General features: G+C 45.0%; 1 protein-coding gene across 1 annotated transcript in view; it reads right to left on the minus strand.

Annotated features, from left to right (window-relative positions):
- SRGAP2 (SLIT-ROBO Rho GTPase activating protein 2) overlaps positions 1–21230 on the minus strand; it is a 250781-nt gene that overhangs the window by 98642 nt on the left and 130909 nt on the right. Inside the window, 1 exon segment of the mRNA XM_051998502.1 lies at positions 18908–19070. Within this exon segment, the coding sequence (XP_051854462.1) occupies positions 18908–19070 (163 nt within the window).

Genomic DNA, 21230 nt, shown 5'->3' on the forward strand with positions numbered 1-21230 from the left:
CAGTGTAACTTTTTCCCAATCTACTACACTCATGGGCCCGCGTGGGTCTTAGGCTAAAGACCCCTGATTTTGAGGCTCCAGGTAGTGAGAACTGAGCTAGGTGGCCCAGTGGATAGAGTCCTGGGCCTAGGCTCAGAGCAAGTCACTTTACCGTTTGCTTCAGTTTCCTCATCTGTAAAATGAGTTGGAGAAGGAAATAGCAAGGCGCAGCTTCTCTTTTTTTGCCAAGAGAAGCTCAAATGGCGAAGAGTCGGGCAGGACTAAGCAGAAACAGAAAATCATCGGCCTGACTGACCCATGCCTGGTGGTGATCCGAAAGTGCCGGGAGAGTTGCGGGAGTGAGTTCAGAGGGCAGAGAGCGGGAGAGGCGGCGAGGAAGGGCCTGGCCTTTCCTCCCCTTGTGTTTTCATCAAAAAAGATTCGTGGCGGTGAAGCTGTGCTTCATACCTGGCCCAGAAATGCCTCCGGGAACCATCCTAGCTGACCCAAGTCCCATTTTCAGAGAAAAGGTGTCCAGCAGTGGGCTGTGGACACTGAGAACTAGCCAGCACAATGGAAAGGAGTATTGTGCTCCTTCTTCCTCATTTAGCCTTGATTATTTTTTTTCTGAGTATTTCTCAAATGTTTCCATTCCTCCCCACAATCCAAACTGGAGTCTGCACTTCCCCAATCTGGACTGCCACTAGAAGCTGCGCCAATGGTCTTGTTGCTTCCCATCTCCTTCTCCCTCAATCCGTCCTAGACACCGTGGCCAGATGATGAATCAAGCAATTTCCCTACTCCTGTTAGCCAGGGAGTCAACTGAATAATTTTGATTTTAAAAACACTGATGACTCCTTCTTACCTTCCAAATAAGCTCCAAACTCCTTAGCTTGGTGTTCAAGACCCTCCACAATCTAGACATACCTTGCCTTTGTAATACCCCCTTCCTTACATCTACTCTAGAACTAGGAGCTAGAGAAAATTAAAGACATGCTGTTGCTCAAATATACTTTACTTGTAACACACACACACACACAATTTATATTTATTTATACTCTCTACTTTTGCCACATTATCATCTTCCTAGCTTGAAAGATACTCTGACCTTTTTCTATCTGTTAAAATTCTACTCATCCTTCAAGGCGCTAGCATTTAACACAGTAACAAGCATTTAAGTAGTGCTTCATAAATGTTTGCTGACTTCATGAAACTCAGCTCCAACCCCACATGCTCAGATGATAGTAACAGAGGTTCTCTGTTCCCAAATTGGATTCTCTTTCTATGAAATAATACTGCTTTGTATACTGCCTAATATTGTAATAATTTATAAGCAGCTGCTAGTGGTGATAGTAATACTACTTGGGCCTGAGTTCACATCCATTCAGTAGCTGTGGGACCCTGGGCAAGTCACTTAATCAACTTGCTTCCGTTTCCCCCACTGTAAATGTAGGAGGATAGCACCTACCTTGTTGTGGGAATCAAATCAGATAATACTGGAAGCACCTGGCACAGTATCAGGCCACGAAGGAGGTATCATATAAATGTCTACCCCCTTTTCCTTTTGTCCCCATACATTTATGCATCTAGTCTTGTGAACCCGATTCTAAGGTCCTAGAGAGCAGTTCTGTCTCCCAAACTAAATTCCATCTCTTTAACAAGTATTCTCCCAGTGATGTTATGTGGCTGAAAGTCACAGAATAGTGCAGTCTCTGAAAGTTGAAATTCAGGAGCGCCCAAAGGGCCCTGGGATGTACATGGAAGCATGAGCAGAATGTGGGGCACTATGAACAACATTTCGAAGGAGCGGTGGTTTTAAGAAGGCCCACCATCAGAGAAATGTACGACCAGCAAAAATGAGGAATTGGCAATAAAGCAAAAGCAAGATGAAGATTGTGTGAGGGATGCCCCTCGCACCTTGGGGAAGGAATGGACAAGAGCCGCATGGGATGGGCAGGCCCGGATGATTATGACCAGCATCACCGGGGCGAAACCTGCCCTATTTCTGCCAGAGGGACCGCTGTTTTTCCAGTGACTTGGGTTCATCAGTTCAGCATTACCCTGGACTCCCCACTCTCCATCACCCCCCAACACCAACCATTGCCTGATCCTGCCATTTCTAAGTTCACAATCTTCCTCTCCTCTGATTTCTCTCTGCTCACACAGCTGCCCCTTTAATTGGGGCTCCCATCACCTCTTGCCCAGATCATTGCTTCCTCAATGGTCTCCACCTCAGCACTTTCTCACAGCAGTCCATCTGACACATGCTGCCGAAGGGAATTTTCCTTAAGAGAAGATCTGACCAGGTGACTGCTCTCCCCAACCAGTTCCAGTGACTTCCTGTGGTCTCCCTGGTTTTCCAAGCCCCACACAATCTGACCTCAAACTATCTTTCCAGCAGCACTGGACGCCAACCCCTTTCCCACACTTTCCATCCAGCCTACTGACCTTCTCACAAGAGTCTGTCTCCCGTCTCTCTCTTTGAACTCACTGCCTCTCTTCCTATCTCTACTTCCGAGGGTTCCCCACCCCTATTCAGCTACCATCTTCTGCATGAAAGCTTTGCCAATTCCTCAACTGCTAACATCTTGCCTCCCAAACAACCCTGGTTTCAACTAATGTATGTGTGTAAACATATATACACATAGACGTGTTTGTTAACTTTATGTTGCAGTTTTAAATGTACTTGTCTAAGCTTTGAAAATAAAATATAAATTTAGAACATAAAACCTTTAAAAAAGAGATTGTTTCACTCTTCATACTTATTTATATCCCTAGCACTTAGCATAATACCTGACACATAGTAGGTGCTTACTAAATACTTGTTGATTAATTGAGATCATAATGGAATATCTGCCATAGTGATACTAGCACAAGATCCCACATAAAGAAGGATCCCAGTAAAAATATGCTAATAAGACTGGGATGAAAAAAAGATCACAGACTTGAACATTAAAAAAGTGAAATAGAGAACAGAAGAATCTCTTTGATGTATGAACATTTAAATCTTCAATTACATCTTGCTGAAAGAGCTGCTTTCCTTCTATTTCAAAGAAAATTGGATAAAAAGATAAAATTGGAAATGTAAAGTGCTAGAGTATTTGTCATTGTTAATAAACATTTATTAGCTACCTACTATGTGCTAGGCACTGGGCTAAGCGCTGGAGATACAAATATGAACAAAGACTGTCCCTGTCCTTGAGGAACTTAGGATCAAACTGGGGAACACAATGCACTAAAGCTAAAAAGTGCAGGGGTAGACAGGAAAGAGGGAAGGAGAGAAGATGCCCGGGGGGGAACCGTACTACGGAACTCAGTTGGAGAAGTCCCACAACAGTGAGTGCAGCCAGATGAGAAACAAGATGTCTCAGCTGACCTCTCTCCTTAAATGATGATGAAGGAAGCTCATGAGAAATCTCAATGTTATCCAGCAAGCGGGGCGGTTCAAAGAGCCAAATGGCCCCAGTCTGTCCTGAGACACCTGACCCCAAGTAGAGTCACAGGGACCTGTGCTACTTGGTTTGGCCTCCAGTACTCCATCCAGTCCTTGATTGAGGCCCTTGGGGGCAGCAGCCCATCCTGCCCTCCGGAGTCAGCCTTCTTCTTGGGGAGTCCTCCAGGGAAAGGGCACGGAGAACTGGAGGACAATGGGGGCTTTTAGGAGTGCTGCTGGACCCAGAAGAGGAGCAAGGACTGCACACCCGGAGGAGGAGAACCTCGCTGTTTCCCAACAATGCTAAGGCCACCTGCTGAGGTGATGGGAGAGTGAGAGCAGCAGCAGCGGCTCCCCCGCTGCAGCCAGCTAAACACCAGGCTCGGATCAATACTCAGCAGCCCGGCCCCCTCCCCAGCACAGGCGGTGATGGGGGACAATCAGACTGTGTCTCTGGCATGTGGAGTGCTGCAGGTCACGGCCACACTTAAGCAGAACATTCATCCTCTGAGAGCCCAGCCGGGCTCCTCAAAACCCCCTTTGTGTCCGCGGGCATTTCTGCCCCCTTGATGCTAATTTAATCAAGACATTCTCCGGACTCTGAGATGGGGCTCCCTTGGTGGTTCCGCATTCCGGAGGCATTAGGGCTCAGCAGCCAGCTTTGTCCGGGATGATCAGCGAGGCAAGTGAGAGGAAGGGGTCAGGGTGTCGGGGCGGGAGTGCGCCAAACTTTCGTTTGAGCCCTTGCCACCAAAGAGGGCCCTGCACTTGCCAGACATCGGCTGCCCATTTATTAACCCTGTGCATCCCCCAAGGTTGATAAATATTTTCCTAGACAAGTACACTGACCCTGAACAAAACCAGAAGAGGACCCGAGCTGGAGCTCCCTGCTCTGCACTCCATGACACGGTCCCTACAAGCCTGGTGTTGGAGAGGAGGGAGACCACTGCCCTGCAGCAGGTCTGCTCCCCCCCTTCCAGACCCATTCTCTTTTCCCTCTAGGATTTTGCAGGTCCTGAAAACTTCCACTGTTTCACTCAAGAACAGACTGGCCTCCAAAGCCGAATCCAGGCCCAGGTCTCCCGTCTGCTTTGTGAAAGGTGGCCTTTCCAGCATATCACCACCAGCCAGGAAAGACACTACTGGGATGCCAAGGCTTTTGGAGCAACTGGCTCCAAGCTGAAAAAAGTTAGAGGAGGCAGGAAAGAGAGGAGCTAGCTTCAGTAGGAAGTAGCTGAACGTCCTCTGCCAGCCCCGTTCATGTTTTGCACCACCTTCCACATGAAGGTTTTCCCAGTCCTCCCAGGGTCCAGGGCTGCACACCCCTTCCCCCACTGCCCGGCATTCATTCTGCAGCAATGACAGGTACGGGATCCACGATTCCCAGGGAGGGAACTGGAACAAGAGAGGCCCGCGCCTCTGCAGTTTAGGGCCTCAGGAAACTGCCTGGTACACTGGAAGGTTAATTGTTCAGGGTCTCATAGCTCGCACATGCTGGGATTCAGGACTTGCTGACTCTAAGACCAGGCCTGTGTCATTTTGCATGTTCACATATATTAAAAGGGGCGCGTGTGTGTGTGTGTGTATAGGTTCACAATTGCATTTGTGTATATATATATATATATATATATATATATACATGCATAGAATTATGTGCATATATGTAAATCTGCACAGCACCCTCCCCACCCCCCCTTATTTATCTATATATCTCTCCAGCCCTAGTCTCTGTTGAATCCTGAATCATCCACTGTCTTGAACATCAATCCAGTCCTGAATCGTTAACTATCTACTGGACTGTTTGAACGATGTGTCCCAGAAACATCTCAAATTCAACATTTCCAAAATAGATTGAAGAGTAGATAGGGTGCCAGTCAACCAGCAAAAGAGTCCAGCTCCAGCCTTAGACACTTTCCCAGTGACTCGGGCTCATCAATTCAATGCTAACCTGGACTCCCCACTCTCCATCAACTGCGTGGTTTGGGGCAAGTCATTTAACTTCAGTTTGCCTTAGTTTCTTCATCTGCAAAATAGGGAAGAACAGCACCAATCTTAGGGTTGTTGTGAAGACCAAATGAGATGATATATGTAAAGTGCTGTGCACCTTAGCCATAGAAATTCTAGCTTCCCCATCCCAAATCTCCCCTTCTTCTAAGCTTCTTTCTTTTGAGCATATGTGACATAAAACTACTGTGCTCCTTCTGCATTTAACACTGGGAGTAGCATCGAGTTTGGAAAACAAGTCTTGCATCAACTCTCATCCCAAGAGAGTCTTGTAATTCTCTGCTTCATCGAGGTTCAAGCTGGATGAGTTATTCCTCCTCGGGCTTCATGGTGTGAAGGAATCCTGCCTGCTGCATCCTCCAGGAACAAAGATTTGTTGTAGTCTGGACCCAGGAGCCCTGCTTTTCTCTCCAAAGTGACTAGCTGCGTTCCACAGAACAATCCAGAGGGAGCTGGAGCCCTGCTCTCCACCCAGGCTGGTAGGAGGAAGAAGGGCAGGCTCCGGATGGCCCCAAGCTATGCAGTTTTCAGCCAGAGGCCACTGCACTGATCATCTCATTACTTCTGACCTGGGCAGGAAGCCCATCAGTGTGTCAGGAATCATCTGCTCTGATTATACCTTTTTAAATTTCCCTGACCCAGGAGGTGATATGCACTGATAACTTTGATAATGCCAGGAGGTACAATTAATTTCTATCCCTCTTCTCCATATACTTTTCTGTGAAGGGGACTGGAAGGGCAGAACAAAATTCCACTGAGGCTTCAGCCTACAGCTCCAATGCAGACAGAGCACTTCGCATTCAGCATGCAAGACTTCCTCCCATCTTCTGTTGGGAAGGTGTATAGTTGGAAGACATAGGGAGCAATCACTGTTTGTCTTTAGAGGTGGAGGTGGGATGAAGAAAAGAAAGCAATATTTTATATCCACCAAGTGGAAAGTAAAATAAAACTACCATGAATAACTCTCCATTGTTCCAAAAGGGAATCTCTTTCATTTTTTAAACTGGGCATGAAATGTTATAAAAATAAATGTATGGATGTAAAGTTGTTTCTTTTATTTATCTGATCAACAATCTTTTCATGTTCCTTGCAAAAGTGAAAAATTGTCTCCCCAAAGGTTTCTGAACTCATCATCTAATTTTTAGTTTCACAACAGATGGTGAAAATTCTCCTTTTATGGATGGTAAACCGAGGCCTAATTTTTAAGACCTTATAGATCTTTTTAGTCTAACTCTTTCATTTTATAGGAGAGGACACTGGAGCCTAGAGAGGTTAAAGTTTGGACATCACAAAATGAGAATTCAAATTCTGATGACACAAATGTCAGACATTTTTCACTGCATCACATTTCCCCTTTCCCTTTCTTCTATCACCATCCAAGCAGTACTGGCCCACAAGGATTACTGTAATTATTTCTCAACTAGCCACTCAGCCATCTATTTATCTTCAAAACATTAGTGAATAATGTCCGCTAAATCTTCTGAAACACTGACTTTTCAATATGGCACCTTCTTGCTAAAAAATGGTCAACTCTACCTCCAATCCGAACTCCTCAGAGTTCAAGGCCTTCCACAATCTAATCTCAGCTTAAATTTCCAACTCCATCCCCTAACCACAATCCCAACAAAAACCTCTTCAAGGAAATTACATTTCAATTATCAGACAACACAAATATGGAAGTGGTAGCCAGGGAAGGGAGTGTCAAGTGAATAACAGGTTTATCAATAGGGCAGTCAGTTGATACACCCTTTCCAGAAACAATGGCTGTATGGCAAGGGAATGAAGAAAGGAAGGATAAAATCTGAAAACAGAGAATGGCCTAATTTGGCTGGTACAGGGGAACAAAGTGAAATGAGGCTGGAGCCAGATCATAAAAGGCCTTGCTTGAATTCCAGGCTAAAGAGGTTAAATTTTTATTCTGCAGTCAAATAGGAGCCAATGAAGACTGGCATCAGAGAATTTTCCATTTCAAAGAGATTTTAATCAGTTAAAATATGGATGGGCTTAAGATAGGATTTTTGGCAACCTTAGAAACTACAGGACTAAGAGATAGTGGCCTAATCCTATCTCCCATGAAGCCTTCCCAGAGCACTCCTTTTTAGAACACTCCTGGAATGTCCTACTCTTTTTGTTATTTACTCAAAAACAAGGATTATTTACTATTCTTTCTTACTACCTGTTCTTATTGCCCCTTAAATGCCAATGTCCTAATTCCCAAAATTAACTGCCAAAAATTCCAGGAGAAGTCTGCACACATTTGTAGACCTGACCAATGCCTTTGCTACTGTCAGTAATGAGGGCTTAAATCACGAGGGCTTACGGAAAATTATGCTGAAATTTGGTTACCCAGAGAAGTTCATGAATATAGTACATTAATTTCATGACGGCCTGCTTGCCTGGGTTCCCAGGCAATGGGCACAACTCTGAGCTTTCCCAATCATTGAGGGAAAGCTGTGTGCTTGCTCCCATGCTAAAATTTTTAGCATGATGTTTTCAGCCATATTGTGAAATGTCTTCAATGAGGACAAACATGGCAACAAAGTCAGCTACCGCACTGATGGCAAATTCTTCAACCTGAAAAAGCTACAAGCTAAAACCAAAGTGGAGGGAGGGTTAGTGCATGATTTTTTAGTTTACAGTTGACTCAATGCAGTTGCTGAAGTTGAGATGCTACAAAATATGGATCAATATCTGCTGCTTGTGCTAATTTTGGCCTATTCTTATTTCTACATATTTGTATTTATTAACTGCATGTTTTTATATGCACTACTTATCTCCCTTATTAGAATATAAGCTTCTGGTTAGTAGGGATTGTTTCATTCTTTGTATTTGCACCTAGTACAATGTCTGGTACATAGGAGGCCCTTAATAAATACTTAATGATTGATTACTATTAATCCAGTTATTAATGGTTTTAAGAGAATATGTTCTCTTCTTATGGTTAGACTATAAACAGATTGAGGGCAAGTACTGTTTTAAATTTATTTTGTACTCAGTTCATTTCTGTCTAAAACAATGCTTGAGAAGACTTAAGGTGTTTCCTACACTGTTGAACAGAATTGTCCCAGCAATCTGGCACTGGTTTTAATGTTCATTTTTCTCAGAGAGGCCTTGAACGAGGGAAGGGAAATGGGCCATACATTTTCCCCCTGGCCTAAGTGTGCCAAAATCAAGAGGCTAGAAAGAAGAATAGAATGAAAACTTGTTTGCTATTCTCCACCCCTCCCAAAGCATCAAAAAGAAAACAAGGTCACAGGAAAAGGCAACACAGAAAGGAAATGGGTCCGATTTGTAGAAGGCTTAGATTCTTCTGGCTTCTGTGAAAAAGTTATTAAAGCCAGAGGTTTGGGCTGCCTATTCCCAGAGAAGGCGGAGATGTCCACCCCATCTGATCAGATGCTGCAGACAAGACCTCATCAGAGACTACAAGTATGACTCCAGCCAAGAAGATAAAGCTACGTGTTCAGAGGTAAAAGTATTAAATAGATTTCATCTTGCCCCAGTAGAGCCTTTAGCTCTGAGGAATTCAAAGCACTCTCCACACACGGTACCATTTATTTCCTCTATATCCCAGATCATTCTCAGCATTTCCATAGTGAAAGAAACAGGTGCCCAGAATAGGACAAAGAGTCTCCTAAGGGCATCCATGGAATCACTGCCAGACTTGAGGAGTGAACTTGAAGAATGTAGATTCCCAAAGATGCTAGAGGATATGCCGCCAAAAAGCCAAGGAAAAAAAAGGAGAGTTAGCCCATCACAAAGAACCTATGGAGGAACTTTTCTTTTTAATTGTAGTAAGTTTATGAATTTTTAACACACATTGCTTTATGAATCATGTTGAGAGAAAAATCAGAACAAGAGAAAAACGATGGAAAAGAGAAAAAAAACAGAAAAAAGACGTAAAGATATCATGTATTATATTTACGTTCAGTCTCCTTAGTTCCTTTTCTGAATGCAGATGGCATTTTCTGTCCAAAGTCTATTGGGAGTGTTTTGAATCCCTGAACTACTGAGAAGAACCAAGCCTTTCACAGTTGATCATTGCACATTCTTGCTGTTATTGTGTAAAATGTGTTTCTGGTTCTGCTTGTTTTGCTCAGCAGCAGGTCATGCAAATCTTTCCAGGTCTTTCTATAATCAGCTTGTTCATCATTTTTTATTAAATAATAATATTCCATTACCTTCATATACCTTCAGTCATTCCTCAATTGATGGGCATCCACTCCTTTTCCAATTCTTTGCTACCATAAAAAGAGCTGCTACAAACATTTTTGCACCTGTGGGTCCCTTCTTATTGAACTTAAAAAACCAATGATTGCCCAGATCCCAATTGAAAAGAAACTTAAAAGAAAGAAAACAAAAGAGATCCTAGGAAAACTGTCTCTCAGTCTTGTCTATGATTAAAGTCTCAGCTCCAAAAGGGACATCCCAAGGTGTTCTCACCAAAGGAAAAAGCCAAGACTGGAAGATCTATTGAGTTCCCACAATCTTATTAACCACCCAAATTACTGTAGAGATACCCTCCCCTTCTAGAACAGGGGTGGAGGACTAGGGATAGAGAATGGTATATTCCACTATTAGATGTGGTTCCAGCATCAGTTAATTTTACTTAACTATTTTTCTTATTTTAAGGTAATATTTATTCCAAGGCAGTTTGGTAAACAAAACATTGGGAAATAATTGCTATATTTAAAAAAAAACACAAAGAACTTCAATAAACTTTGAAAAATAAAATAAAATGGCCAAAGAAGAAAGAAAAATCAGTTTAAGAGAATCTATGGAGCTACTAAGCTTTGACATTAGAAACTTTATAGTTTTTACTTGGCACAACATTCTGGACACAGAAAGCTTTAGTAAATGTTTTGTGTACATGATTATTAGCTTAATAATAAATGTCACATAATTTTACAATGGCTTGATTCCAGAAAAGTAGGCTATTGGTACTTTTAGTAATCCTACTAGTAGTGACAACATTTGTGTAGCTCTTTTCTGCTATAAAGTACTTTATATAAACTGTCTCATTGGATTCTTACAAACACCCTGCTAAGTAGGCAGGTCTAGTATTACTACCTAGTCCTCAGGGATATTGTGAGAAAAGCACTTTGTAACTAGCGAAGTGCTTCATCAAGCTTTGATGCCCCAGGAAATTGAGGCTCCCAGAAGTTGAGAAATTTTCTAAGATAGCACTGATGATGATGATGATGATGATGACTCAAATATCTATATATCGTCTTAAGGTTTTTACAGAAAACTTTCTTCTTAACAACGCTTTAGGTAAATTTTATTATTATTTCTATTTTACAGATGAAGAAAGTGGAGCACAGAATTTAGAGGTGAAAAAGGACCTTCAACATCATGCCATGGACTAGATGAACTAAAATGTTTGTTTAATGCTCATCAGAGACACTGTGTAGTGACTGTGTTAGTGGTACTCAAACGTTCAAGCCGGCCAGCGGATGGAGTATTCCACTCAGGATTGTCCCTGGGTCAGCCTTTGCTCAGGGCCCTAGAGCCACGCCAATGAGTGGGTAGAACCCAAGCCTTCCAGAAGCCCCCAGGAAGCCTGGGCCATCCCAGCTACAGAATGAGCCGAGGCCTGGGGCACTGGCCGGAAGCTGCTCTGACAGCAAGGGAGGAACAGAACAGAGATATGAATCAAAGGGTTCAGCTCAAAACTCTAGGACTTTTCCATAGTGCAGGAGGAGCCTGAGCTCTACTCACTGAAGAGAAAGGCAAAAGCTGCCGAGAAACCAGTTTCAATACAGACATTAGCAGGAGGGAGGGAAGAAGAGGACGGGAGAACATGAAACAAAAACAAAACAAGGGCGCTACCTCAAAGGAAGAGCACGAAAAATGCCTTTGTTATGAGGAGGAAATGAAGGAGCCCTCCTGGCAGGGGCAGAGGGATTCCCGGGGGCCAGGCCTGCAGGAAGAGACCCCAGCTCCCCCACTGCCTGGCCCCCTCAGCGTCCGGCCGCTCAGCCCGGCCCATCCCCGCAGAGTCCCCAGCCGTGCCGACCCTGGGATCGGAGGCTGGCTGAGCTCCAGGGCTACGGCCTTGCTGCTGCCGTTTCCACTCAGGGCAGTAACAAGTATTTGCACACGGGCTTCGGATGGCAGGTGCGGGATGAGGAGTTTTATGGGTTAGCCTTCTCACTGGGCGGGAGGCAATAATCCACGTGTAACCCGTCCTGCCGCTTCCTGCTGCCCCGCACCTGCCCGAGGTGCAGACCCGCAGCGCAGCTGCCACTGAGCCTGACTGGCCGCGGCACGGCCACTGCCCCCCCCTGCCACCGACGGCGCGGGCTGCAGAGACTGGGCGTGCTGGCAGAAGCCCGCAGCCTCGGGGCCCCCCTCGGAGACACCCTTCCCGCATCCCTGGCTCAGAACTAGCCCAGGGCCCCGCGACTCCGGCGCGGCTGGTCTGAGACAAGAAGGGACGTGTTCTTTCCTTGTCCTCCCCCCTCGGGGTCCTTCTTCTCCCCACTATGAAGGGTGTAGCATAACTTGGGCCTGTAGAGGTTCAATTCTGAGCACACCGAGCTATGGAAAGGCACTAGAGAAATCTAATGAGAAAGCAGAACAAAAAGCCATCTTTGATGTAAGCACTCTGTGCTGCCCCTTCCAAGCAGCAAGGCCGGGGACGCCCTGAGAAGAGCGCCGGGGGCAGGGCCCGCCCTAAGCTGGGGGCGCGCCGCCCCACTGTCGGCTTGGGCAGCCCAAACAAACCTCCCGTCCTCCTGCTCCTCTCCCAAAGCCATCTCTTCCCCAGAGAGAGGAAAGCCGCGCTGACCCGGAGGCCTTGCTGCTGTCCGGACTAGCCTGACAACGGCGGGGAAAGGGGGCTACAAAGCACCAGGAAGCCCTGTTAGGGTCAGATTCCAGCAACAGGGACTCCAAGTGGGGAGGAGGAGAGGGAGACACAAGCACTCCGTGTCCCCTCCCAGCCCTGCCCCAGACAACGGCAGCTCCCACCCAACTGTCCCTCATTTAGCAGAGAGCCCTTCACACCACGGGTCCCAGTCTGCGGGGCAATGACAGCCCCCTCTCTTCCCACGGCAAGCAGCCGATGAAGAATGAGGGGGAAGCCTTATCTTGGTCCCAAGTAGGAGAGAGGATGGGTCCGGTCCCTCTATTCTGCAATCTCTTTTCTTTCTTCACTAGGGCTAGTGCCCTTCAGAATGTGAAAAAGGAAATCTGAATAGTCACGGCAATTCTTTCTTAATTGAGTTACCGATGTTAATCTAAGACGTGTGTCAGTGGGGGTGTCCAGGGAGACATTAATTGACAGCCTCGGACATTTTGTTCCTTGCAGCTCCTCTCCCAGCAGGGCTGCTTACTGGTCAGAGGCCAAAATATCACCAAACAGAAGCAGAGAGCCCTGGGCAGGTGGCCTAAGGAGCTTGGAGCAGGCTCTCTGCCATGGCCTTGATCAATCTGCACCTCAAATGTCTCCTCTGAAAATCTGGGGAGCAGAAAATCTTTGAGATCCCTTAAATCCCAGGATTCCAGGCCCTTGCTCTATCAGCCCCCTAGACTTTGCCTTTGAGAAGACACAACCCACACGGGCAGGATTTCCATCCAGGCTAAAACAAGTGAGAAAATGCTTCCCTAGACCTGACCTAAGTTTCCTCAGGGGCCCAGTGACGCAGGGTGGAGAGGAGCCTGGCTCAGGGCAGACCCGGTCTGCATCTGGGCTCTGTCCCCAATTACCTTGGGAGACCTTGGGCAGGTACTTCCCCTCTCCTTTATCTGCAAGAGGATGAGCCCCAACATCCCTTCTGGCCCCCTAACTACGCTGCCTGTGCATCCAGAGGGAACTGTCGGCCCCAAGAACTGAGAGCGAGGTAGGAAAGAGAGGAGAGATGCTTCAGAAAGCCTGTGGAGCCTGTGGGATTAAACCACTGGCCTTCTTTGCTGAAGTCTGAGCTTGCCAGGTTACCAGATCAGAGGTCACCTCCGGCTGGGCTCAGGACAAGGAAGGACAGGCGAGTCTTGTGTGCTCCAACCGAGGGCCAGGAGATGAGGAGAAAGGGCCTATCTTTCCAGCTGTGGGAGCAGCCGTGGCCCACGTTAATTTTCGCCAGGAATTGGGGGTGGGGGAAATTTACTTCTCTTCTCTGATGGGTTCTCCTATGGAGACCAAATGGAACAGAAAGCCCAGGCCGCTGGCACTCCGACTTTGCACGGCTTTGGTCACTGTTTTTGAAGGCCAAGCACTAAACAAACGAAGGTGGCAGCAATAATATTTGTGCAAACCTTGGCTCCAAGGGGGTCAGACAGATTTAGCTTTCATTACATGGAAAGGAGGCACTGGGACGCCAAATGAGTAGTTTTCCCTGGAGCCCCTGTACAAAGCAGGTCTGTTTCTGGGCTGAGGCTGAGGGGCTCATTTTCCCAGATGTCCCATTTAGCTGGAGGAATCTCTGCTGCTGCCTCATGCAAAATGTAAAAGCTGCTTCAGCAGCAAGAACCGCAAACCAGGGGGGCAGTGGAGGGGATCCCTTGAGGGGCCCAGCAGCATAGACAAAACTCTTGTGCTGCTACCCTGATAGCCTGAAATCTGTCTGCATTAGCTGTGGCCCAGATTCTTGGCCAATTTCCACATTCGAGCAGCCCCTGACCTCCCTCTCGCTATGAATTCTCACTCTGGGGAGACGGAACATGCTGCCCCATTTCATTTATGACTTCCAGCTGTTCATCCAATCACCTGGTATGGATAACAATCAGAGGGGTGCCAAATGCTAGTGTCTTACACTCTAGCTAGGGTCCTCGTTACATTTTGCCTGGAATATTCCACTCTCTCTAATACTTCCACTTCTATTCTTCCTACTCCCCATCCCCCATTCTCTCTTTCTCCTCCCCCAAACAATCCTATATATCACTGCCAGATTAATCTTCCTAATATATTGCTCTAGTCACATCACTCCCTGGCTCAAATACCCTCAAGGGCTCCTCACTGTCTACCAAATCAAGAGCAAACCAGCTTGGCATTTAAGCCTTTACACAATTTTGTTTGCTTTCTACCTTTACTGCCCTCTTTCATAGGTGGCTTGGAGTCAGAATACCTGAGTTCAAATCCTACTAAAATAGCTATATGATCTTGGTCAGGTGACTTCTCCCTCAGACTCAATTTCCTCATCTGCAACATGATAATTTTAGATCCTCTCTCTTGCAATACAGTTAGGCTTCTTGGTCTTCCCCAAACATATCCTGCACTTCCTAGCTTCTGGGCTTCATTACAGGGTGCTTAGAATTCCCTTCCCTGGCACCTCTGTCACTTGAAATCCCACCCATTCTTCTGGAGTCAGATTAAATACCACCACCATTAAACCTTTCCAGGTTTCTCTTGCCAAAGGAAGAATCCAGAATTCATTTTCATGCTCGTCCCTGAAAATATATTTATTTGTGCTAACCCCATCTTCTATGTGTTAGCTTCTAGAGGGTAGAGAGTGTGTCTTATTCATTTCTCTAACTTTCTCATTTCCAGTGGGTGCTCAATAAGTGTTTACTAAATTGAATTATGTTTAACTTTCCTTCAAAGGACTGTAATTAAAAAAATAAAGTAAAAAAATAAAAAACAAAAAGCTGGGCAAAGTATTCTACAACTATGTAAATACCTGGAATTACTGGCAAAGATATGAAAAAAAACATCTTAGTGTGCTCTAGTTTATAAATTCCAGAAATATCATTCATATAAAGATTTTCCTGTTAGCAAACAGTTGGATTGAGCTGGTTCAAGTAGATTTAGAAATGGATTTCCCAAATCATAATTTTTTTAAGCTTATAAAACTAGCCAGTGGATTGAAGTTCATTAGTAGCAAGGAAGGTTCCATGGGTCATTCCTAGCAGGGGAGAGGAAGTCTGGACTGGCCCTTGTGTTGCTGAATCCAAATCCACTTGGGAAGCAAAGGGCCTGACTCTTTCACTCCCCATATGGATTCAATTCCAACTTCTGGGGTCTAAGACACCTCATGAAATAAACACGCCAGTCAGCAAAAATGGGCTCTCATACTACAAAAAGTCATGCTCTCAGGCACAGCATTTTCTCCTGGGATCTCCTAGGTAAAACTATCCAAAAGGACCATGAGCTTCCTCAGGAGGAACTATGCTCCCCATCACTGAAGATCTTCAAGCAATGAGAGGATGTATACTATTGAGTATACAGTTGAGGATACTATAGAAGGGTTTTCTATTCAAAGACCAACTGGAACAGGAAATATCCAAGGTCCTTTCCAGCTGTGAGAGCCTGTGAAAGCACATTTCTATCTAAAATGTATGACAAAAGAACTATTTTTCTCCCCTGGCCCAGCTCATTCTCTCCTCTCATTTGCTTTTATCTCTGCTATCACAATTTACAGTCTGGCAACAAAAAGACAGGAGCTTTGAATACAAGCTGCTCCTCATCTCATAGAATCAAAGCATGCTGGATCTAAAAAGGGCAAGAGAGATCATCGAATTCAAGGGTTCTTCACCTTTATGTATCATGGCCCCCTTTCGCAGTCTGGTGATGCTTCAGATCCATTCACAGAAAAAATATTTTTCAATGCATAAAATAAAATACAGAGCTCATGGATCCCTGGTTAAGAACTCATGATCAGATTTGACAGATGAGAAAACAGAGACCCAGAGATGAGAAACCACTGGGCTCATCCACACTACTGGTTAGTGGAGGTGGGAGGCTTTCTGGAAAAGGATGCTAGCCTGGTAGGACCCAGCAGGAAGCCTGACAAACTCCTGGCAGGGTCAGCCAGCTGAGCCTGTGAGTCTGGTTATGAAATTCTAGCCAGAGGAGCTCCCTCCCTTCTCAGGGTCTCAATAGAGGGACGTGAATGATTTCTGAAATGGGCAGGCCCACACTCCACACTTTTATTAGCACGGTGACCTCGAGGGTCCTGAGATAGAAATGCTTGCTAATAAAATCAAAGTTGTTTGCATCCAGCTTAGGCAGATTTGCTCTGTCCTAGGACTTGCCAGGTCGGTTTTCCCCGGGGGGCTCCTGGACCCCGACTGTGAGAGAAAAAGAAGGACTACTCCTTAGAATGGATCAGGGAGAAGGAAGCTTGGCTGCTGTCAACCACCTCATGTAAGTCTCTCCTCCACTCCAATTTAATTGCTGAAAAAAGCTTGAAAAGGTCACAAAGAAGTCCTTTACCCCCACAAATGAAATGCCTCCGTTAGAAAGTCAGCCCAGAACCCACGGCTGAGATGATAAGGCTGGAGCAGACAGAGCTTTCAGAGCACCATGCACCTCCATCTGCAGTCGCCCCCACGCCAGCAGGCCGACGGAAATACATCAAGGGAAGATGTTTCTAGCACTGGCCGCCACGGGTCACCTGTCTCAAAAAGATCCTAAAACACCATGCCGCAGCACGGAGAATTGTACAGGGCTTCTCCTAACCCAGGCCTCTGGCAACTTCTCCAGTTGGGGAAAAAGAAACAGTCGAGAAGATGGAGAACAACCGAGACAGGGCCGCTCCCCTAGGAGAGCTTCCCCCTAAATCAGACAGGACAGAGCCTGGGACTGCCAGCTGACTGCCCCTCTCCTCACGAGACCGCAAGCATATTGGGAAGTGTCACCGAAGCTCCCCAATTACTGTAAAGATTTCTCCTGAAGGGACTTGAATGTGACTTACTTCCAATCACCATACAGAGGGAAATAATGAGAAGCAATGCCACCGGAACTGGGGCAGATGTGGAAAGGGATGAAGAGTATCCTGCAGTTGCTTCTCAGCACTATTAAGAACAGACTGAAAGGAAAGCTCGAGGGCACCCACTTCTGAAATAGAACACAACTACCTACCCAATACTGTCAGGAGGCTGAAACAGATCAAAGTGGGCCATATCTAATTAATTTTCAATGAATCTCTCTTTTCTTGGTTGGAGGATCCTATTCCCATATCCTGCCTCTAAAAAGCCAAGAATCTATGGATTGTGTGATAATAGATACCACATTTCCATAGCTTAAAAAAATCCAATGGATTAATTGTGTCATAGTACTTTTCTCAAATGACTATTATCTCCATGGATCCCATTTATTTTCTCCTTTTTGCTGTCTTAGGAATCACAATTTACTAAGCTTTAGGGCAGTGGTGATGTCAAACTCAAATAGAAAGGATATCATATTGATACTGTATGTTCTATTGTCTGTGTTTATTTTGTTAACTACATTTTAATCTGGTTCTGCAGGCAGGTATTCTTTACATTTTTTCCTAGAGGATCTGAAAACCTGGAGAAAGACATATAGAAGGAAAAAAAAGATTCAATATAATTTTTTCTTCAGGATATTAAAAAGAAGAAAAACAGGGTCTTGAACCAAGATAAACCAAAGGAGGGCCAAAAAGTTTTACCTTAAAAATATGGAAAACTATAAATGACTGAAAGCTTTAACTATCTATCCGTACTGTAAGGATATTTAACAGAGTTTTCTTCCAAAACGTAACAGAATTTTGTCAACTGGAAACCTATAAATTCATTTATCCTCTTCCTCCAGTGATTCCTAAGAAGACCACCTTCTGAAAATCCTCCTAAAGGTGATAATACGTTGCATACAAGGGGGAATACCATATACAACCAACTTTCAACTGGAAAAGCTGACTTGCTTTCTTTCAAGAAATGATTCCACACTGAAGGTACCAGAGTTTAGAGATCAGTGTACTAGTCTATAGAAAGCATGGAGTAATGCTAAGACTCTTAGACATAGAGCCAGAAGCTATTGTTTCAAATTTTGGTTTTGCCCAGAACTTGGGCAAGCCACTTTGGTCCCAGCTTCTTCATTTGTAAAATGAGGAGGTTGAAGAATGAGTTTTAAGGTATTCTGGGCTATCTGATATATTCTGGTCCCCAAGAATCCATTTCTAATTTATAAGGTGATACTGATCAACATCTCCTATTATCCTAATCCACATTTATCAGAGAATTATAAAGATCACCAAGAGAGGTCTATAAATCATACTAAGCTTGGGAGGAAAAAAATGTTGCAAAATTAATAGATAATCAAATTCCCAAATCCATCATAGCCAAATGATACCTGAATCAAGTCTCTGAAAGGGAGATGAACCAAGAAGTATGTGGTCTTGGAAAGTAAAATAGAATAAGAGAACATGAAATCATACTTAAGGTCCTCAAGTCTGAACAATTTCCCAAATAAAGTAATGTTCCCCTGCAAATCACCGAAACAGAACTAGCAATCAATACATAAATGATGTAAATTATGACTCGTGCTGCAAGCCCACCCACCAGCAAACTATGTGGAATGTCCTTTATGTAACACCTTGCAGATGGCCACCTGCCATGGCTGGTACTGATTCATCCCTGGCAAGGAGGAAAGAATAGGGATTTCATTTATTGCATCCTATTTGGACTTGCTAGAGGAAGAGATAACATATTCTTAGGAGGCTAACAAGGGTTGGTTTGCTTTTGCTTCTGCATTTGCTTACATGCTATGTTAATACCCTTCAAGAATCTGTGTGTAAGGACCTGTCTAATTACCTTTTTAAAGAGCCTTCCAGAGTCTTCACTGACTTGAACAAAGCGAGGGATGATGTTATTCAGATATATGTCGCTCAGCGTGGTGTGATCCCTGCTCTCTCGTTTCACTTGGTTCAAGAGGAGGTTCCAGCAGTTAACTGGTGAGAGCACGTTCTGATCCTTCCTGTAGAGAAAGGAAGAGAGGTCAGGTGCTGGGGACACAAGGGACAGAAGCCGGGCCTGGGCCAGCTCTCACAGAGAGTCCGATTTCTGGTGCTCGGAAATCAGCAAGCACAACAAAGCAGGGCTTGATCCGCTGCTCGCTACACCAAGAAGCAATTATGATGTTATGAGCCAGGAATAAGATTTCTGTTGTAGAAATAGCTCCAAACCCCTCTTCTTTTTAAAGGAGCATATCTGGACTTAGGTGCGCTTGGTAGGATGAAGCTGCCCTAATCTTGGGCCATAATCACAGAAACTAGATTTGAGCACACATACATACTCACACAATGTTAATGACCCCAAGATTTCTAAAACTTTACTGTAGAGTCAAGAACATTCGAGGACAGCTACACTACATGCATTAAGCTGAACATTATCACTTAAAGAAAACAGTGAGCATCCATGCTCTTCCAGTACTGGTTTGGGCAACGTAATTCTCTAGAGAATATGAGTAACCAAGTAACTTCTGCTCTACTTGGAATCTGGATGTGTCCAGCAAGAAGCCCAGGAAGCAAGGGATTGTGGGCTGCTCTTTGGACAGGATTTCTGAAATTCCTCTCCCCTTTGGCCCCTTTCCTCTCCCCACTCCCCTCCTGACTAGAAAATGCAAAGAAATAGCAATGAGAAGAGCTTACTCTGAATGAAGGTAAACCTCCATTCCAGAATCCTGTGTGCTAAGCACCTGGTGATTGCTGCTGGAGGGAATTTGGCTTGGAAGCACCTTGAGTAAATAACAATTAGCAAAGAATCACTCCCCACCCAAATGGTCTTCAGGACAAACCAGATCTCCAAATCATTATCTCCTGAGAACCCGGGATCTGGGTCATACCAGAGAACAACAAAGCCCAAACTGAAACTCCCTTTATCTATCCCTCCTCCTGGGTGTGGCACTTAAGGTGCAGCATTGGGATCCATTCATATCACTGTCTATTTACAGAACATAGAATTTTGCTGGAAACCAAAATATACAAAGCTCCAATATCATCCATGAAATTCTACTAGGGAGTCAGAGATTCATATAATTAACTCACTTCTTGGGCCCCTCCTATACTGAATCACCGCTTTCAAAGTGTTTATTATCTAAAAAGGCTGAAGTTGAAAAAAATCCTCAATTCTGACAGAGAAATAATTTAGGCCTGGGTAACCAATGACATTTGAAGGCTCTCTCCACACAAATATTTCTCATAGGATCACATAGGATCATGGATCTGGAAAGAGAATTAAAGATTGTAAAGCCCAAGTCCTCCATTTTGCCAAGGAGGAAGCAGAGATCCAGGGAGGGAAACTGAGCTGCCCAAATGAGCCTCACAACCATAAGAGGGGGAGCCACAATTCTAAAGCACTCCTGCCCCCAGGCTTGACTGCCCCCCAAACAAACCCATGTTCCCTAGAACAGCTGGCAACCTACTTCACCCAGAGATTTGGGTTTCAAATGAATATTAATTTCTTCTCTGGAAAAAAAATTCACACATCTTTCCATCATGGTATCTAGTCCAACTGGAAGCTCTGTGAAGGCAAGGGCCCTGCCTAAAGGATCTTCCTATCTCTTCCAGGCCCCAGCACAGTCTTCTTAATAGAAGATCCTAGCAGGGGTCAATTGAATGAAAGAATGAATGAATGATGAAGACATCATGAGGGTTTCTATTCCCATATGATCAGTTATTGTCACAGAGAAAAAATTTTCCATTGCCAAAGAGCTCCCTCTCCCTATCTCACTGTCTTGAAACTAGATGTAGTCAGTCAGAGGGGCAGCCCATCACCTCTGATGAAGGGCCATAGCTGCTTCCCACCCGGAGGGAAACAAGACCAGTACCTTGGCCACACAGAGCGGCTTAAACCTCCTCCTGCCCCCTGGGCAGTGCGCAGGGTCTGGTATCAGAGGGCCTGGGTTTGAATCACACTCTACTCCTCTGGGCCTATCTGACCTTAAGGGAATCTCCTCTGCATTCCCAGCTTCCCTTCTTCCCCTGCAGTCGATGAGAGACTTCTGATTTTTTCTCTATGGGGCATCAGGTACTTCTAAAAACATTTCCTGGTAAAGAAAGTGGTTTCTGTCCCCTGGTCTCTCCCCGGTTACCTTTTCTTGGTCATTTTGGGGCCAATGACAGAGATGGTAGGAGTC

Source organism: Antechinus flavipes, chromosome 4 (assembly GCF_016432865.1).
Source record: "Antechinus flavipes isolate AdamAnt ecotype Samford, QLD, Australia chromosome 4, AdamAnt_v2, whole genome shotgun sequence".
NCBI classification, from domain to species: Eukaryota; Metazoa; Chordata; class Mammalia; order Dasyuromorphia; family Dasyuridae; genus Antechinus; species Antechinus flavipes.